General features: G+C 34.1%; 1 protein-coding gene across 3 annotated transcripts in view; it reads right to left on the bottom strand.

The window, feature by feature from the left end:
* Positions 1–20,850, bottom strand: part of ZNF326 (zinc finger protein 326) — a 35,230-nt gene extending 14,380 nt beyond the window's left edge. The window contains exons 1-7 of one of the 3 annotated variants that reach the window (XM_011355621.2): positions 20,684–20,850; positions 18,371–18,415; positions 11,937–11,972; positions 11,730–11,841; positions 9,187–9,592; positions 6,626–6,824; positions 948–1,059 (exon numbers count right to left, since the gene is read on the bottom strand). In XM_011355621.2, coding sequence (XP_011353923.1) covers positions 948–1,059; positions 6,626–6,824; positions 9,187–9,592; positions 11,730–11,841; positions 11,937–11,972; positions 18,371–18,415; positions 20,684–20,699 — 926 coding nt within the window. In that variant the 5' untranslated portion in view covers positions 20,700–20,850. Of the gene's footprint in view, positions 1–947; positions 1,060–6,625; positions 6,825–9,186; positions 9,593–11,729; positions 11,842–11,882; positions 11,973–18,370; positions 18,416–20,683 lie in introns of all 3 variants that reach the window. The other 2 variants (XM_011355622.2, XM_023528087.1) reach the window with 2 other exon arrangements.
* Positions 20,851–21,206: the final 356 nt, after the last annotated feature.

Genomic DNA, 21,206 nt, shown 5'->3' with positions numbered 1-21,206 from the left:
TCATTTCCTTTGTAATTTATCATAGAACTTCTAAGCCTAGAAAAAAAATCTTGCAGATTAAAATATTCCATTTTATCTTCCTGTTATTTTCCATTTTTTAGGTTTTTTAATTAATCTGGATTTATCCTCGCTGATATGAGGATCTAAACTATTTTTCTTGTTATTGTTCAGTTGTTCAAGTAATTTCTCTTTCATTTGCAATATCTTCTTCATTATATATTATTACATATAATACATTTATTTACAGGTTAATTCGGTAATACCGATTACCTTTTTCTAAATCTATCTATTTGTTTTAGTTTCCAAGAATACAGTACATTGGTTAGACATCTATATCATTTGCAAAACGATCCCCCCAATTGTTCTCTCCCTCCCCTGACCCTCCACCTAGCCAATGTATTAATGCTAACTGCATTCCTTATGCCATGCTCCCCATCCTCATGACCATCTATCAACTAACTTTAGTACCACATATTTTTAACTATTACAGCTTTCTAATGTTTAATATCTAGAAGAGCTAGTACCTATTCATTTACTTTTCTTTTTCAGAATTTTCTTTGGAATCAGGATTAGAAAGACCTGGTATGTTTGTATATTTGTAATATTTAGTTTTCCTAGCTAAGAAGATCACAATGTCTCCACACAGTCAACTTTCAAAGACTTTGTGATTTTCTTCATGTTATGACATGTAATTATTTTTAAGAATACTATACTTCTAAACTTATATTTTATTTTTGTATTACCATTACTGAATGATACACTTCTTTTTTCTTATATTTTCTAAGTGATTGCATATAAATATCAAAAATCAAAAGCATTCCTATGTATCTTAGACCAAGCCTTTTCATTTGACACACGGGAAATTTTTCACATTCCAATTGATATATTTGCCTTTTCCAGAAAATTGTTTTCATATGAGTCCAATTTTCTGACTACTAAGCACAAACCTGTATCCATCTCCATATTTCTCACTGTTTTTTTCTCTTCTGCGCCTTTGTTTCTCTCGCCGAGCCTCAATTCGCCGCTTTTCTTCTTCTTCATTTTTAGGATCAATTTTTGCTACGATATCAGAGAAAAACGTCAAGACTATAGATCATTTCTCTATTCTCCCTTTTTCAGTTCATAAAGTACAGACATACAAGGTTTACTTGGTGATTCTAGTCTAAAATGAACTCACTAAAAAAATTGGAGTTCAAGATTACCCATTATTTCTGAAACTTCATTTGAATACAATTATCATGAATTTTGCCACATTTACTTTTCATCTATGTGATTATTTGCTACATAGTTTTCTTTAAATCTACTCTTTTTTTTTGTTCTCATTTTAAGCAATAACATCCATATCACCTAAAATCATCGTGAATACCACTTTAGGAAACACTGAAGTAACCTGACCCTGCATGAAAATGGAAATTAAATGAACACTGGAGTCTTGGCTGTAAAAATTCATACATATTATAGCAGCTTTCCCAAAATTTCTTAAAATGCATAAACTCTAAAATAAAAGCAGCTTCTTAAAAAAAAAATTAATGCAAATAAAATAAAGCAATAAAATACCTGGTACAAAATTCACTATTTTAACCTTTCCTAGTGTACAGTTCAGTGGCATTAACTACGTCACGATGTTGTGCTGTGCAACCATCATCACTACTTAGTTTCAGAACTTTTTTCAGCACCCCAAACAGAAACCCCATACCCATAAAGCAGTCACTTCCCACTTACCCTTTCCCCAAAGCCCTGATAACTACTAATCTGCTTTCTATCTCTACAGATTTCTCTGTTCTAGATACATCATATAAATAGAATCATACAGTATGTGGCCTTTTTTTTGTCTGTCTTCTTTTATTTAGCTAATGTTTTCTAGGTTCATCCAGTTGTACCACATATCAGTACCTTCCTCTTCCTTTTTATGGCTGAATAACATTCCAATGTGTGGCTACACCGCATTTTCCTTTATCCATTCATTTGTTGATGAACATCTGGAATGTTTCCACCTTTAGGATATTGTGAATAATCCTGCTATGAATACTTGCCTACAAGCTTTTGTTTAAATATCTTTCAAATCTTTGAGGTATACACTTAAGGGTGGAACTGCTAGGTCAGATGGTCAATCTGTTTAATCATTTGAAGAACCATCAAACTGTTTCCCACAGCAGCTGCAGCATTTTACATTCTCAACAATAATTTGTGAGGGTTCCAATTTCTCCACATCCTCGCCAATACTTGGCTATTTTCCCTTTTTTATTTTTATTATGGCCATCCACTTCACATGGTGTCCAGTGGTATCTCACTGTGAGCAGGTTCTTTCTTATAATACATTTAACTTTAGACTTAAAAAAAAAACTTATCTGCCCTTAAATTTTTCTTTTTATGCATTATTTTTCCTTTTGGATTACGTTTGGGAAAATATCTAATGCAAAATTATGAATACCTGGGGATTTGTAAACTTGACAATAAACAAATATTTAAATAGCACTTGCTATGTATACAGTGGGATGTCTCAAAATTACATAAAATCAATACCTTAAAATTCAATATTTAGATTATTTTTCATCATTTTACAAGAGCTTAAATGTATATTCTTATTTATTAACCATTTTCAATATCCTCATACAGTTTCCCTAAATCCTCCACTCTATGGAAAGGCTACTTGTACAAGACCTCGAATTATAAGTAATTTCATTTCTCTTTCATATGCTAAAGCTATGACATATGTTGTACCTCCAGCCAAATGACGGAATATGGTTCCTTTCCTACTGCTTTTCAACAAATCAGTATATAGTCTATACTACAGTATAGCAAGTTTTCTTATTTCTGAATATTCATCAGATAACTTTCAAAATGCCCACCTCCCACCTAACAATTAAAGACTGAACTGATTACAGAATTTTGGCTTCATTTTTACTAAACTACACCATTCTCGAGTATTGTTAAAAAAAAATTTTTTTTTGAACATATATCTGCTTTACAGGCAAATCAGTTTCTGTATCAAACTTTGCAATATTTACTTAACTATACCTACAAAATATATCTGTGGAATCTGCCCCAAGAGGATCAACTGAATTGACTATTCTAGTAATGTCTAAAGTACTCAATTTGGTAAACAACAATCTATCAATTAACACAGTATCCCCACAACACACATTCTACTTAGTATCAACTTTCAAAAACATTGTTATTTTTATTAAACAATATAGATGTCAATTTGCAAAGCATGGCAGGAAAGTAAATTTAAGAACAGTATTTAAATCTTTCTTGAGTTTTATATTCTAGTTCATATATTTTGAGGAAAGAATCAAACATTGGTAATTTCAATTTTTTCCAAATGTGATACATGAAGATGTCTATGATGTAATAATTAGGAAAAAAACTTGTTTTAAAAGAGGAAAAAATAATACAAAGCAATTTTCTGTTACAATCATATAGAGGTATAAGTGAAGGGTTTCTAGAGCAAGACTTGTTCTGAAATAAATCCTTTGCCATTTACCAGTTGTTTAACCTGGTAGCAAGTTATTTATCTGCCCTGTGCCAGTTTTCTCAGCTGTGGAGGGTTTGACAGGCATACCTATACCTGAGCAGGCCAATGTGAGAATTACATAAATAATGCACATTATATCCTTTTAACACAGAGCCTACTGTGCAGTAAGCATTCAGTTAAGTACTAGTTTACTATTAATTACAATAACTACAATCCCACTTTTATAAAAAAGGATTCATGTATTAATCCTTAAGCAATTTAAATGGAGATGAAATTCAAAATGAACATACTGTCAGTATCTAAATATATATAATCAAAACACTATTTTATACTAGGACTTATCTAAGCCTCCTTGCTTCTTTCCCTTCTCCCTCTTTTTAAAAACTAATTATTGGAAAGCTAACATCACTTGGTTAGCCACTTGCAGCAGCAAAGGAATACGCTCTCTAATAAATTATTGTAATGTTCACTAGATCTTATTTTTAAAAGTGGATGTAAAAAAAAATTGAAAAATTTGACCAGAACACTTCTGGAATATTCATTTATTACAGTTATCTAAACCTTCTCCAATCCCAAGTAGATTAGGTAACCAAGTTTTAATTCTAAAGAAGAGAATAATTTCTGAATCCTTACAATATCATCTAACTTGGAAAGACAAGACTTCTCAGTCATCAAGGCAAAAATAAATGTAAACAACAAAAAATAATTCAGTGTAAAGGCAAAAACAGGCAAAATATTTGTTGGATATTATTTTGCTATTATATGTTTTCACAAAATGTTGAAAAAGACATTTCCTTAGCTTTTATTTAAGCAGATCTTTAACAATATAATTTGGTCAAATGAACTTGATTTCATTTAGAAATTCAATACAAAGTTAAAAAATAAAATACAGTAACAAGGAAAAATAGAGTAATTTGGCTGTTTTTTTTAACAAAAGCTTGACTAATATATAACCCACACTATCATACAATTCACCCTTTAAAAGTGTGCAATCAAATGATTTTTAGTATATTTGTAGACATATGTAAACATCACCATAATTAAGAACATCTCATCACCTCACAAAGAAACCTGGTACCCTTTAGATTTAACTCCATACACACCCCACGGCTCAAAGCAACCACTAACCTACTTCTGTCTGTCAAAATTTCCATACTCTAGATTTTCATATGAAAAGCATCATTCAATATGTGGACTTCTGTGACTGGCTTTCTTCACTTAGCATAATCTTTTCAAGGTTCATGCAAGCCGTAGCATGTACCAATACTTCATCCCATTTTATGGCTGAGAAATACTCTACTGTATGGACATACTCCATTTGTTTACCTATTCATCCATGGATGGATATCTGGGTTATTTCTACCTTTAGGCTACTATGAATAATGGGGCTATAAACATCTGTACGTACGTTTTTACATGGATATATGTTTTCACTTCTTTGGACATACACCTAGGAGAAGAATCATTGGATTGCATGGCAATTGTTCAAACACCTGAGAAACAACCTGTTTTCCAAAGTGGAATACCTTTTTACATTTCCAGCAACACTGCAGGAGGGTTCTGATTTCTCCACACTCTCACAAAGCTTTGTTATTGTCTTTTTCAAGCCATCTAAGTGGGAGTGAAGTGGTATCTCATCATAGTTTTGATTTACATTTCCCTGATAACTAATCGTTGGGCATTTTTTCATGTGCTTATTGGCTATTTGTGTATCTTTTTTAGGAAAAATGTCTGCTCACATGCTTTGCTCACTTTTCAATTAGGCTATGTGTCTTTTTTGAGTTGTAAAAATTCTTTATATATTCTAGATACAAATACCTAATTAGATGTGTGATTTGCAAATATTTTCTCTCCCACTCTATGGGTTGTCTTTTCACTCTCTTGATGGTGTCCTTTGAAACACAAAAGTTTTTAATTTTCATAAAGTCCAATTTATGTATTTTTCTTTGTTGCTCATGCTTTTGGTGTCATAACTAAGAATTCCTTGCCAAACCCAAAGCCATGAAGATTTACCCGATTTCCTCTAAGAGTTCTATAGTTTCGGTTTTTACATATAAGTCTTGAATTTTAGCTTTTGCATGTGGCTATCCAGTTGTCCCAGAATCATTTGTTGAAAACTATTCTCTCCCCATTGAATAATTTTGGCATTATTGTTAAAAAGCCAATGAGTATAGATTTACGAGTTTATTTCTGGACTCTTGAGTCTATTCTATTAGTCTGCATGTCTTTGTGCCAGTACCACAATGTCCTGATTACCACTGCTTTGTATTAAGCTTTGAATTCATGAAGTCTTTCTATTTTGTTCTTTATCAGACTGTTTTGGGTATTTTAGGTCGCTTGCAATTCCCTATGAATTTTAGAATCAACTTGTCAATTTTTGTGAAGAACTCAAATGGAACTCTGATAAGGACTGTGCCAAATGTGTACATCAGTTTGAGAAGTATTAGCCTCTTAATAATGTCAATTCTTCTGATCGATGAACCTTTATTTAGTTTTTTCATTTTTTTCAGATCTCTAATTTCTTTCATCAATGTTTTGCAGTTTTCAAAGTATAAGTTTTGTACTTCTTTTGTTAAATTAATTACAGTATTTTATCCTTAATGCTAACATGAATGAAATTGTTTTAACTTTGTTTTCAGATTGGCTCTCCATTTTTTGCAATGTAAAACTAGAAATATGATTATCTCTAAGAGTAATAATGTTCAGAAGATTAAAAGCAAATTAATTTTCTAGAAGAAACAGTTTTTCCTAGTACCAAGGACCATGAAATATTTCTTCCCCTTGTCCTCATAAAGAGGATTCTATGTAATACAACACTTCCTCAACAATAAATATAACACCTAAGAAAGGAGTTTGATTCAAAATCACATGTGAGGTCATTTAAAAAATACAGATGTTCTGGCTCCTCCTTAAATCAGGATTTAGAGAAGAGAGGTGGACCAGGGTATATGAATTTAAAAAGTATCTTTGGGTAATTTTGATGTTCGTGACTAATAACTGCAGTAGAGGATTCACTTACCTAATTTCTACTATTATAATTGTTATGCCACTTCTCTATATAAATATGAAAAAATTATCTTAAAGCACTAAATTAAAAAAAATAAATAAAAGTATCTTGAAGCATAACAATTATGCTTTCTTACTTACTAGGGGATTTGCTGAGGCTCATCTTCTCCACAGGTTTTGATAGCTTGGGTTTCTTGATAAACGTTCCACCAGGCTTATTAAATGGTTGCATCATTTTTCTCTTTATTCCTCTTGCAGCAGCAACTGTCACACTGGTGGATTTGTTTTGATAGTCAACAACAATTCCAGGTCTATGAATGCTTCCAAAATCACTCATATGCTGCAAATTTGTGAAATCAAGAAATATTAGCATTATATCCAAAGATAAAGAACGAATTCAAACAAAAGGTGCACATTTCTATCTAATAATTTTCCCCTGAAAATTCCTCAGAATGTAACTATATTTTACATTTCCACTCTGAATAACACATTGAAAAACTTTGTAAATTATTACATGAACTCAAATCCAGTGAATTAGTATTTTTATTTCCAGTAGAACAAATATGGATATTTCCTACCTATTTTTTATTTTTACAATTCAAAATTACCTGAGATCATAAACAACGAATGTGCCTGTCAAAATATTACCACTTGTACAACTCTCTGACAACTCCTCTTCAGAGTTCCTAATTGATGTTTTCCCATGAAAAGACCTTAAAAGAAATTTTTATTTTACTAACGCCTGGCTGAAAACTAAGAAACACAGAGAAGACCATATCTGAAGTCTGAAGTAAAAAAGATCCAGAAATTATTTAGGATTTCTCCCTGTTGAAAAAGGGAATGAGAAGGCGAGATGGAACATTAGTATGAAATAGGAGAGTTAAAGCATAACCATGCATCAACTTCCAAGACACACTTCAGATAAAGAATTGCATCTGACGTTCCATTCACGTTCTTACCTAGAGAAACATATTCTAACCCAGAAGCCTGAGAAGCAAAACTTTACAGATGAAGAGTCATGCAACCAAACGACTCTTTGTGTCCCTTCCTCTTCTCTTGTCATTAACAAAATCTACTACACCGAGGCCACATGTCCATAGAAATTTGTTCGGCTAACCTTACTTTTAGAAGATAAAGATTGAGGAGTGATCTGAAGAGAAGGATCCAATGGGAATTGTACAAGTGAAGATTAAAATAGAAAGTCCTATTGGTTCATCTACTTCATTAACAGGAGGAAAGAAAGAAAAGTCCATTCAGACTAGAATGGTGAATACAAAGTACAGGAATACCTGTTTTTCTAGTATGAAAACAAAATTAATATTTGAAGTCTAAGAAAAAAAATCATTTGCCTATAAAGTAATATACAGCATAGAAAATGTTAATTGTTTTCCAAATTTTCAAATTGGAATAGATTTTCAATTTCAAAACCCAAAGCCTAAATACCCCAACTATTTTCGGTAAACCTACAATCATAGAGTATGGTGGAAAAGCAACATATCAGTTGCTTACATTTGTATATTGTGCTCAGGATACCTATCTAACCTAGTAGACTTAAATAAATTAGTGTTTCTGGGTAATTTATATAGTCACATCAAAAAAATCTTCATTAATATCCATTAAAGGTGCAATGCATTTTAGTAAGTAAAGAGTTACTGTTACAAATGCAAACTTCTACACAAGTATGACAAACTACACTGATGTACCAAAAGTTAATGAACAATCAGAAACATGTAGCCTACTAGATTTTTTATCAGAAACACTTTCCTCTGCAAAGACAATATTAAGAGCAACTGACTCAAAAAAAAAATTCTTACATTATAGCAAAAATACAGTATTCTTCACATGATCCAACTTCATAATAACCCCACATTCTATATACACTTACTAGGTAAAATTTCGTGTTAGTCAAGTTACCTAAGGACATAAGCATAATCTTTTCACTATATACCCTGAAATTAACACTTGAAGACTAGTGCGTCTACTCATTTAAGCAATAATTTACAAAATATTACTTCCTAGAAAGGAGCTATAAACATGGACAAGTAGGAAATTATTTCTCAATAGTAAAACTAGTGACACGGGGAAAAAAAGAACACTCAACAAGGAAATATCATGAGAGTGAGTTAGCAAAATTATACTGACCCAAGTCATTCTACAACCTATTATACATATCAACTTCCTCACCATGCAAACATGGCTAAGCTACCCTCATCTATCACCAACTTAGTCTCTTGTGTTTAATGTGAACTATGGAGCTTTGAAGAAATTCTATGTGCTAAGAGTTTAGCAGCAAAGTATAAACATTTTATCATACATTGCACCTTTAACCTACTCAAAAACTCCAAAAGGGTTCAGTTGCCTTTTACAATAATCCAAGAACTGTCCCACCGGCACAACCGCTAGTGTTTGCAAGGAAAAAATGCAACTCCTTTTAACCCCTTTTAGACCAAACCTAACTTCCTCACCTTTTTAATAAAGGGAGATTTGGCAAAACTTTATCAACAATCATCTCACACTGCCACTTATTTTCTGAGGTGCTAGAAAAACTTTTATAGGCAACCTAAAAATTATGCTTATGACTAAGCTTTTGCTTCAAAATACACTGGGATGAACAGTGTTTATTATAGTTGAAAACCATGGTCTTGAAAGGGTTTAAAAGAGTGACTAGTGAAAAGAATCTGAAAAGATTCTGTTGTACTTACTCCTCGGCCTCGGCCTCTGCCTGTTGATGGTCCTCCAAAAGCATCATAGTTTCTGCTTCCAAACGTACTTTCAGGATAAGCAGGCGTTCCTCTCCCCCGAGAGCCTACAGGTGCAGGCTTCATATGGGGTGAAGAAAAACTGCTGTAGGAAGAGTAACTCTCTCTTCCTCTGTCCTCCATAAACCCAGGCCTCAATTTTGAACGGGAGTAAGGTGCTTCCCAGCTAGACCCGCCCTGGTTTCTACCTCCGAAAGAGTCAAGGCTATTCCGGTAGGAGCTCTCAAATCGACCACCATAACTACCTCCGAAGCGGCTTTGTTCGGGTTCATTAAAACCATAGCCAGATCTGTATAGATCTCGCCCACCCAGAGAAGACCTGGAGTCGTAAGACTCATAAGGTCCAAACCTGGAAAAGTTGCACAGTGAGGGAAAAAACAAAAGTAAGCTTACTAATGTTAGACAATTCAAAAGACAAATTATCAGATGACATTTATCAACTAAAATTCATTTATACCATACTGGTTTGCACAGTTCTACTATTGTTCACACTTGATTAGGGCTGGGCAGTTCAACACGAGACCAGATAGAAAGCTATCTGAGTCAGTTTTTAAATATGAATTGAGTTAAGCAAAGTTTATCTTTACAATCTGCTTTTTGAAGCTTTTCTATTTTATTAAAAAGAAAATATTAGTCTGTCATTATTTAAGCCCAGCCCTAGTCTTAGAAAAAATCATTTGCTAAAATTCACAAACTACTCAAACTTTCTTTGAATCCATCCCTGATATTGGAAAATACAAAACATTTACAGTATTTTGGCTTTCAATAGGGACACAAATTGAAGACTACACAGATGTAGACTATTTGTGACACAGAAGAGATCCTTTTGCACAACCAATAATCTATATCACAAAACTACTTCAATGTGTCTGTAGTAGTCAAAATTGGGAGAATTATCTCTGGTTATAAAATTTAACAATCTGCCAAACTTTGGCTAAGGTATTGACCTTAGCCAAATCCTCAGTCACTTTCACTTATAGACTAGTAAATCTAAAAAACCTACAAAAATAAGCACATGAAATAGAACATAAAAGTAAAGGACCACCAACATATACCCTCTGCATATGAATTTTCAAGGCAGATAAGAAAGAATACATTTTATAATATCTTCAATTATTTGAAATATTATTTCCTGGAAGGAAATCATGTAAAACTACCCTAAAAAAGGGAGCACACAGTCTCCTCAAGGTTTTAATAGAGTCAACAGAAGAAACAAATCATCTTCTCACAAATCTAAAGTATGGATTACAAAAGTTGCTTGATACCTTACAACATAGTTTTATAAAGGCCCACAATTACACGGGATAAACGATAACATCTACATAATTTATGCACATTACATTTACAATGTAACAGGGCAATAACTGATAAATTAAAACATTTAAATGTGTTACATTACTTCAATTATTTACAGATCACTAAATAGAAGGTACTATTTACTTCTGAATCTTAGTAACCATATTAAAATTGTTCCCCTTTCCAACTACATTTTTCAAAACATCTATCATTTAAGCAAAATTGTTGTAACTGTTCATTTTCTTGGTATTTCTCTACCATAAAACATAATGGCACACTTGAAGCAGAAAGAAGGAAAGTAAGCATCAGTCAGTTCATCCTTAAGGAATCCAGATCCTTCAATTTATGAAGAAGGACGATAGTTTTAAATGTTTCCTAACTAGTTTTACTTCTATTTATTTGGAATCCTTGTGTCTCAAAATAGACCCCCTTTGCCTTATATATGGTCAACCCTAAAGTCTGCAGTAGTTAAACTAGGTTTAAGATTTCCACAGTATCACCAGTGAAATATAAATACATTCTAAACCCTAGTGCATTAAACTAAGCAAAAAGTATAGTATCATTAGCTTTAATACAATGCTCCTAGTCTAGAGCACAAGTGGTTTTGGTATAAATATTACCTGCCAATAAAAAACCTAGACATGACTTATAGACCATTTTTATTATTACAATATGCTCTTTTACTTTAAAATTAAAACGAAAAGAATAACTATCTTAAATGTTTCTTAGAAATTGAATGTGGCTAGGCTGGTTCAGTTAAACCCAATCTAGTCAGATTGCTTTGCTGCTTTACAGAGCACTCCATATTAGGTAAGATTTTTTTTTAAATCATTTAAGAAAGCTTCACAAATAATATTTCCAATAACACTTTTATATCATTTGTTTGGAACATTCTGATTGATAAGGAATTAAAGGTAAAAGTAAAAGAAACATTCACTGCTAAAGACAGAAAATCTTACTCTATCATATTGAAATGACAATAGTTTCTGAGGTTTTCCTAAAATACTATCTGCCAGTGATCCAGAGATAATTTTTATAACCATTAGTTAACACCTTTAAACATTTAAGGTGATTATTCAAGACCATATAGTATAGTTCAGGTATCATAACATGCCAAAAGAATACTTAAATTAAAATATCCAGAATCTTATAGTCTTCTAATTATTTGGCCAAGTGATTAAGCAATTTACCTGCTACCCCCACCACCACCACTGTGATTGTCCATGCCATATGACTGGTTTAGGTAGGAGTCCATGGATCTTTGACCCCCATAGGATCCATGGCCATAGTCACGATCCATCCCTATAAAGAGTTTAAAAAGAAAAAAATTAAATGATGCTCACCTTAACTGGCACTCAAGAGAAGAATTTTTAGATAAATATCCTTGAATGCCAGACCTCCATAAGATCCAGGGCCATAATCACGATCCATTCCTAAAAGAGAGTCAATAAAAAAAGGTCGGTAAAATATACTCTTCTCTTCAGGAATCGTTACATAAAACACAAGATCTTAACATCAATCATCTGAAATAATATTTCATCATTAACATTTAAGCTAAAGTTGCACTAGACATTGAAGGAAAAAACACATGATAATCTACTGAGAATCAGATTTGCTATAGAAACTGTAAGTTTCAAAGAAAAACATTAGCAACTAAAAAGTTCTATATCAGAATTATTTTCAATTTAATCAATATTTATTTGACTAGGGTACTACTATGAGGTTCTGTAATAGATACTAGAGTACATAATTAATAATAAATAATTACTATTCTCAAGAAAAATCAACATTTAATAATGTCAAAGGGAAAATTTTTGTTATTAGTTTTCTGCATCTAACTGCTCTCAAAATGTCTAAAAACCCATAAGCAGACATATTTTCAATTAGCCTAATGTCAGTTACTTTTTATAGTAACTGAAATAGTTTTTGAGAAGTAAAAATCAGAGTGAGGCCAATCTGTGGCACTGTGCCTATAAATTATGACTCAACAAATATTTAAATCCTCATATACTCATATACTTTGAATATTTAAATCCTTAAATCTTCATATACTTTGAACAGAGGGAATGAATGTGCATTCCAGCAATGCAAACACTAAAAAAATTCTAATACAATAAGAGTATTAAGTATATTTTATTACACTGCCACTCCACCTCTATCCCAACCTATGATGTGAAAAATACAAGAATAAAATGATTACTAAAAATTTACTATGATTATAAAATTTTTTTAATTAAAAACCATTTAGAATGTGTTTCCTATAAAGTCTTTTAAAATCCTCCTCAAATTTCATGCACTAATAATAAATATAATCATATATACAAATACCTTAATTTGTTTTTATAACATTAAATTTTAATTACAATAATTTAAATATTTCTGTTCCTAACAATAATAATAATGAGAGCAACAACTTTATAAAAATACTACTTGCAATCTTGCAACTTTAAACCTGGAAGTGACCTAAATGATCAAATTCAATCTTCTTGTCTTTTAGATTAGGGAACTGAAGTCCAAAGAGATGAAATGATTTTCCCAAAGTCCCATAAGTATCTGCTTCTCTAGCGTCATGCTGTTGCCTCTAAATAAAACACTCTCCTCTACCACCCCAAATATTTGCTTACTGAAATCTTCTAATCTTTTAGAGTCCATTTCATATACTAATCTTTTCAAGGACACGCTTATTGATATTGTCTCAGCTGATTATCACCTTTCTTCTAAATATCTACAAGTCTGTAGCTCTTATCTGGTGTTAATGATACTCTGCCTTATATTCTGCTATTTGTGGCCCTATCTGAAATATACACTAATCTTACTATAGTCAAGGTCTAACTTTTAGTAATTTTTTATATACTCTTGAGCAACAGTTCTCAAAGAATGGTCTATTAACCACTGGAAGTTGCCAAGACTTTTTCAGTCCTCAAAGTCAAACTATTTTCATAAATTAAATATTAAGACATTACCTGCCCTCTATCTACAGTGTTGACATTTGCACTGAAGATGCAAAAGCACTGGTGGGTAAAACTGCTGATGTCACAGCACAAATCAAGGCAGTAGTACCAGACTGTACTAGCAGTCGCTGTATCCTTCAACACTGCACACTTGCAGTAAAAAATAAAAATGCCACCTTCACTTAAGAATGCCCTTGATGAAGCGGTAAGAATAATTAATTTTATTAAATCATGACCTTTGAGTACACTTTCTTTCTGATAGTCTATGTAGTGAAATGGGAAGTACACATAAAGCAATTTTGCTGCATATCATAGTATCATAGTTCGCTCCAGGAAAAGCCATTGTGTAAGTGTTTGGTTTGTGAACTGAGTAGCCACTTTTTATAAGGAATATTATTTTTACAAGGAAGACTGGCATTCGAAAATTATGGCTTTCAGACTAGGACATGTAGCAGACATTTTCTCAAAAATGAACGAAGTGATACTGTCACTTTGAGGAAAACAAGTAAAAATATTTGCTGCCAATGATAAAATTCAAGCTTTCAAGTAAAAATTAAAATTGCATACAACTTGTATCTACCACCTTGAAGTTGACAGCTTTTCAATACTTAAAAGCTTTTCTGATAAAATTGGTAGTGGCATTAATGAATTTTTTTTATAATGTACAATAAAATCTGTCAATATGTATTTGGAAAATCTTAATAACTCAGTAAACCAATATTTTCCAATAATGCTTGATAGTATAGGATCATAGTAAAAAAGATCCATTAAAAGTACAAGACATACACCAATGGATTTCAATATAATAGAGTACAAAAAGCTTACCAATATATAAAATGTATCAACATATTTTACATTTTTTTTATACTAAGACTCCATATTGGGTGTGTAACTTACATTTACAGCACAATACAATTCTGACTATCTACATCGCAAGTGCTCAATAGTCACATATGGCTGGTGGCTACCATATTCGACAACATAGTTCTAGACTAATAGTCAATTATTTGTCTTTAGAGTTGGTAAATATACCATATAATTCATGCTAATATCACTCATATAGAGGACGATTTTGAGATTAAAATTAAGTTTTTCAAAATAAGAGGCTTTCCTCTAAGGCGTCATATTAAAAAATAATCTTAGAGTTAGTTTCAGGTACACAAAGCAAAAAAACCTTATTTTGTCATTTCTCCTAGTTTCTATTTTGAGTTAGCAGAGGCTGCCTTTGGATACTAAACCCTTCAGTATTTTGAATCTGTGTGTTTTATTTCATAAGACATCTTAAATTACTAATATTTATTGAACACTCACCTTGTGCCAGGTAGAGTACCCAAAAACTAACAAAACTACTTTCACACAGTCATGACTTTGGTTTAGTGTTCATTGGATTGTTACTATTCAGTTAATTAAAAAAGAAAAGAGGCAATGTCCTTATATTGGTATAATCAGTGTGATTATAGAGATATAGAGTCCGTAAGATGATTTGTATATGTAAACAATATTCTTGCAGGATATCAAATTTAAAAATAACTTTAAAAGTAAAGCTAAGAATATATCATGTCTTTACTATTAAGTGAGAAATTGACAAAAAAATTGGCTTCATATTTTAAATCAAATCTATTTTATCACTTAAATCAGTCTATCCTATAAATGACAAGCTCAAAAAATATTAAAACTCACAATTAAATCACAAGGAAGTAGCTGTGGAGTAGGAGGATAAAACAACTGACTTATCATTAAAATAACTGATGAGCTGTGTGATACTAAGTCTTGAATGGGACTACTATTCACCACTATACTACTAGCATCTTGGTGCAGGCCACCAGCATCTCTCACCTAGATCAGCCTCCTAACTGGTTGTCCTGCTTTTATTTTTGCTCCCTTTATCTTTATTCTGAAGAAAAGAGCCAGAATAATTTTGTTAAAATATCAGTTAAAACATGTTGTTCAATGCTCAGGACTTTCCAATGTTATCCCATCTTACTCTAAGTAAAGCCAAAGCCTTAAAATAATCTACAAGGCCCTATACCAGTGGTTCTTAACCAGAAACAATTTTGCCCCTAGAGAACATCTGGTAGTATCTGAGAACATTTTTGGTTTTCACAAATCAAGGGTGCATGTTACTTACATCTAGTGCATAGAGCCAAGGATGCTGCTAAATATATTCTACCAGGCACAAGACATCACTCCACAACAAAGAATTATCCAGTCCAAAATGTCAATAGTGCCAAGGTTGAAAATCCCTGCACTATATGGTCCACCTCATAACCTTTTTAAAAAATTTTTATTAATTGTCAACTCTTAACTTCATCTACAATTCCCCCTAATTCACTCCACCTACTCCAGCTATACTATGTCTCTTGCTGTCCCTAGAATACTATAGGATACACACCAATTTTTGCACCTGCTGCTCCCTCTGCCCAGAACGCTCCTCCCCTGTATCTGCACTGCTCACTCCCTCAACTCTTTCATGTCCTCACCTTTTATTGTTTCTTAGGTATAAACAAATTACCTTTGATTTTCAATACTCTTCTGGCTGCTTAGCAAAAATCATCTGCTCTAGTCAAACCAGTCTTAAGTCTCTCTGAAGCACAATTCACTCAGCCCTACCATTGTTCCTGCTTTCCCTCTATCTGGAATGCTCTCCCTCCAACCTTTTTTTTTTTTTTTTTTTTTTTTTTGGTCTGTTGATGTAAGAAAAGATATTATGAAGCAAGAAGAAAACATGGAGATACTGGAAATAGAACTTTCTTCCAAGATATGATGTGGAGGAAATTTGTAATTTTACATGTTTTCCAATGCCTTCTACTTCATTTTGATCACTAGAAAATACAATGACAATGATGAATTATATTGTTGGCTTCGCTTGGTAACTATATATCTTATATTTCCTAAAATCTATAGCATTCTTCCTCTAAATAGCCTCGTGACTTGCATCTTCACCTCCCTTAAATCTATGCTCAAATGTCACCACAGTGAGTCCTTCACCAGCTATTCTCTTTAAAATTCTCTCACATGCACACACACACACGTCACCCTTTCCTGCATTTTCTCCTTAGCAATTACCACCTTACATACAATATATATTATTTCTTTTCCTTGTTTACTGTCTATTTCATCCCACTGGACTATAAACCCCAAAAGGGCAGGAATATTTGTCTCTTTTGTTCATTGCTATATTGCCAGCTCCTAAAACACTAAGATACACAGCAGTCACTCAAAAATTGTTATTAAAGTCAAATTATATCCCGAGACTAAGTTCTTCATTTATAAAATGTAGATAATCCAGACCTCAAGTGTTATCAAGCAGTGGTCTTTAACAGAGGTGCATTCCAAAATCATTCTGAGTACTTTCTCATAACATAGATAGCCAGGCATCACTTGCTGTAAGAGGACTAGAGTATGACCTGAACAAATATACTTTGAAAGAGCTCCCCAAGGAAGTCTAACAATTACCCTCAGATGAGAACCACTGTTGAAACTAAAATTAAAGAAAAAATAAAAATCCTAAAATCAGTAATAGAAATTTCTGAAGCTCTTTTTGCAACATAGTACATTAAGAAAATAAATTTCTGGCCCTGCATGATTCTGCATTTCAAAGTCCTATATTTAGACATTAAATCCAACTCTCTAGTAAATCCTACTAGAGATCATGGCCTTCTATCCTTCCAAATCTCTCTGATAAAAGCACTAGTCCTACTCAACTCCAGTTTAAAATCCTAGCTTCATTTTTATTCATCCCTCTCAATTTTCTACTTACTACTAGTTAGCCTGCAAGCTCTGTTAATTTTCTCTAGAAATGTCTTAATATTTTTAAAATTACTATTGACATCTCCCAAGTTCAAGGTCTTAAAATCTTTATACCTAAATTTATGAAATGGTTTTCTATATGATTTTCCAATTTTCAGTCTAACTTACATGTGGATGTAAATTAAACTTCTTCTGGTAATGTTATCGTGTTACTATCCTGCTCAAAACCTGTTCTTCAGCACTCAATATGTACTGACTACCTCCTATATGTTGAGTCTTTTTAGCCCACATCAAACCCAAAGTTTCTCTAAATTCTTAAGAGATGATAAACAGAAATTAACTAGACAGTAATTATTCCCATAAAATGGCTCATTCTTTATTTAGTAGTACATTTGTTTCAGTATTATTTTATGAATATATATATTCTTTACAACAACTGAATTTTGCATTTCTCTAGCAATAGGAATTTTAATTCCACTCCCTGGGGTCCTTCACATGTTTTTTTTAATCTCTCTGAATTGTTCCATGCTCTTTTTTGTGTTATAGCTCTGTCTGGCAGAGCTTTAGCTCTAATAACTACCGAATGACATCCAACTGTATTCTGCATGCCTTTCATGATTTTTATCTAGCTCTAGCCACAACTCTAACGTCATACTTATGTTAATAAATAGTCTTCATGTGCTCCTCTAGATGGCTCTTTATATACTAACATATTTGAATAAATGACCTCAAAAATAAGGTCAAAATACATTATAACAGAAGCAGAAGAGAACTAAGCCAATAATGCACTTAATCTACATTACTCAATACCAAAGCCTCTAATTCAACAAAAATTTGGCCAGTTTCTTATAACTCATCACTCAGAATGCAGTCAGAGCCTTTTGGAATAAATTAAAGGAAACATAATTCAAATAAAACAGTCAAACTATTATGAATAGCCCTTTTTCTGATCCCGAATTCCCTAATTCAAATACTATATATAGTATGAGAGCATTAATCCTAAGAAGTGATTCATCACGAGACTAAACAATGACTGAAACAAGGTAGAACTAGCTGTTTATATTGTATGAAGAAAAAAATCTAAAATATATTCTCTTAACATATTTAAGGGCAAATGAAAAGATACTCACCATTAAAGCCCTGATAAGTATTCCTGCAAGCAGAGTGTGTGTAATCTATGAAGACACATTTAACAGAAAGGAATTAGTACAATACTAGCAAAAATCTAAAATTACATACCCAACTATTTAAAACAAACACCATTTTTTAAATGTCATTAACTCAATTATCTGCAAAACTGAGGTATAAATAATTACAACTATTTCATGAGAGAAAACGTATATCTTTCTCTTCACTATCTCCCCAAATGACAGGTTTGTCATCCAAATTATGGTAATGTAAAAATTAGTTTATAACACCTGATTTATAAAAACAGCCAAAAGAGAGGATCCAGTACTGATTTATAAAGTAGCAAAAGGAAAGGCAGATTATGTATCAAATAATATAAATGCAAGGACATCTGGGAATTGATTCAATATAGTATATAATTTTTTTAAAGTTACTATTTCTTTTACAACTTAATTTGCTATAAAGATTTTAGCATCTTATTTGAGAAATGCATATGCATATATGTGAATGTGTGTGTGTGCTCTATCTATCCAGGATAAGGCATAACCAAAAACCATAGTGGCCAATTTTTCTGTCAAAACTAACTTAACAATTATTAAATCCTAGTTAATTTTACTAACAAATACTGAAAGGAATCTAATACAATGGGTACAACAGAATACAGCTACACTACACAGGATTAGATTCAGATATATTGTTAGTCAAATTCCATCCCCCAAATAAAGACAGGGGTGAGGAGGAGGCCTGAATGAGGGAGTATTATATCGCCGGCTTTGTTTATTTAGCACTATCACTGACACTGTTTAGTTTAGGTACACAGTGATAATAAAAAGCAAATATACTAAATTTTATTGTTTTTCAATTCTCTACAGAAAATGGATTCCCTGAAGAAGGGAGGGGCCTACTCTCATTGCTCCCCAACTCTCCACCTTGGTAGCTTCTGTTGCACCTTGAGTGTTGGTACTGTCATAAAACTTTGACATAAAAACAATATTTTAAAGTTTAACTCCCACCTCTGGCACTTCAAATATTCATAGTTTAAAAGTATCTATATCAAAATGAGTCAAAGACCAAGTGAAACAGCAGAGTGTGCTACTGTTAACAGCTGACCTTCATATTTCAAAGTAACTTAAAAGTATCCACAAGAGTTATTCCAGACCACTTTCATATACTTAGATTTGGCGGCTTTAACTCTTTGTGGCATGAAATCAAGATCAAAGATCAAAAGATCATTTAGTAAGGCTTACGTGCTGAGATCACATGTTAAAGATAAATTTTTTTGGTTGAGTTAAGAGGCTTACAACTAGTTGTTAGCGAACTGGTTTTACCGAGAAATGCCTGGTTACTCGGGATTAAATGTAGTTTAATCATTTAAGCCCGTTTCACATATCCCTAATGCTGTCATTACACATATTACCTTGACACCAATTTCTATCAAAGTTGGGCAAGATGTGAAGACAAGGTGAAGACCTAATTTATTTTACTTTGTGACTGTGTGAAAAGGGTTAAAGAACTGGTGGTGAGAGACGGCTGAAAGGTATTGCTAAAATACAGTTTATTTAATCAGTAAATCTAATCAAGGCAGCTTTGGACAGATCTGAATTTGAAGGGCATGTGATGCTATGCCAGAATTCTAACTTTAGTCCCATCCATATACACAATCCAGAGAAAAATACTTTGGTTCTGAGATATTTCAAATTAGGGGTTATCGACCAGGTAGGTGATTGTGGTGGGTAAATACTCCAGTTTGTTAACCGGAAATGTCTTACTTCCCATTCTGTATAAACATCTACCTATACTTATCACTTAGAGACGCTCTTTAAACTCACTTAAACTAAGACGACCAGAACTATCGCTGTCAACAAGACTGAAAATTGTCACTGGGGCTGAGGATCTACTAAATGGGCGATCTGGGTCACTGCCGTGTGGGGCGAATGCGAGCTGACGTAGAGGAGGCCCCACTCGCCCGGGTGCCCGAGACCGGGAAGTTGGAGGCGTCGGGGCAATTCTCATGCACCGGGGCCGGGGCAAGTCCAGAGCCCGAGTCCGAAGGCCGTCGCGCTCGGGGCGCGTTCTTCTCCGCACCCCCTAGGCCGAGACGGAACTCCCAGGTCCCCGGCGACGGCGGGCGGGATCGGGGCGCGCGGGTCCCCACAAAGGCCGACTCCGGCCACTGGGCCCGCGGCCGGCGGGCGGGAGGCCTCCGGGCCCGCAGAACAAAGCCCACACGGCCATCTTGAGACGGTAAACAGACCCCCAGCGCAGGCCACCCCATCTCCCGCCCAGCACGGCGACAAGCCAGAGGCGGCGCTTACCGTCCTCGAAGTCCATGGCGGAGGCTCGGGGCCGACCGCCTCGGCGGATCTAGGTAGGCTGAAATTGGGCCGGCAGCGAGCGTCCGCGAACCGCGATCCTACACAACCAGTACGCACAACCGAGAGTGGCGCTACCGGCCGGGGAGCCGCAGGCCACGGTGAGGTTGGAGGGCGGGGCCGGCCGGAGCTGCCGGCCGCCGTAGCGCGGCCTGCGATTGGCTGGCGAGGGCTAGTGGGCGTGCCCTCGGGTGGGGGCGGGAAGCAGGATCCGCTGTCACGCTCCCAGGTGCTGACTCTTTTGGAGACGCCAGCGGGAAGGAAGGTGAAAAAAGGAGCGCCAAAACCTGATTAGGGCCGCGGGAAAGCGTACTGGGTGTTCTGGAAGGTCAGGCTGCAGCCCGCCATGTTTGATCCTGGCAAGAGAGAAAGGATCTGGTTGGAATACCTTACTCCTGCCCAAACTAATAGACCACGTGCCGACCTTTTGCTTTTTATTGGCTGATCGGAAAATGTTATACTACTC

This window comes from Pteropus vampyrus, unplaced genomic scaffold (assembly GCF_000151845.1).
Source record: "Pteropus vampyrus isolate Shadow unplaced genomic scaffold, Pvam_2.0 Scaffold22, whole genome shotgun sequence".
In the NCBI taxonomy this organism is placed as follows: domain Eukaryota; kingdom Metazoa; phylum Chordata; class Mammalia; order Chiroptera; family Pteropodidae; genus Pteropus; species Pteropus vampyrus.
This window is presented reverse-complemented; position numbering and strand designations above follow the sequence as displayed.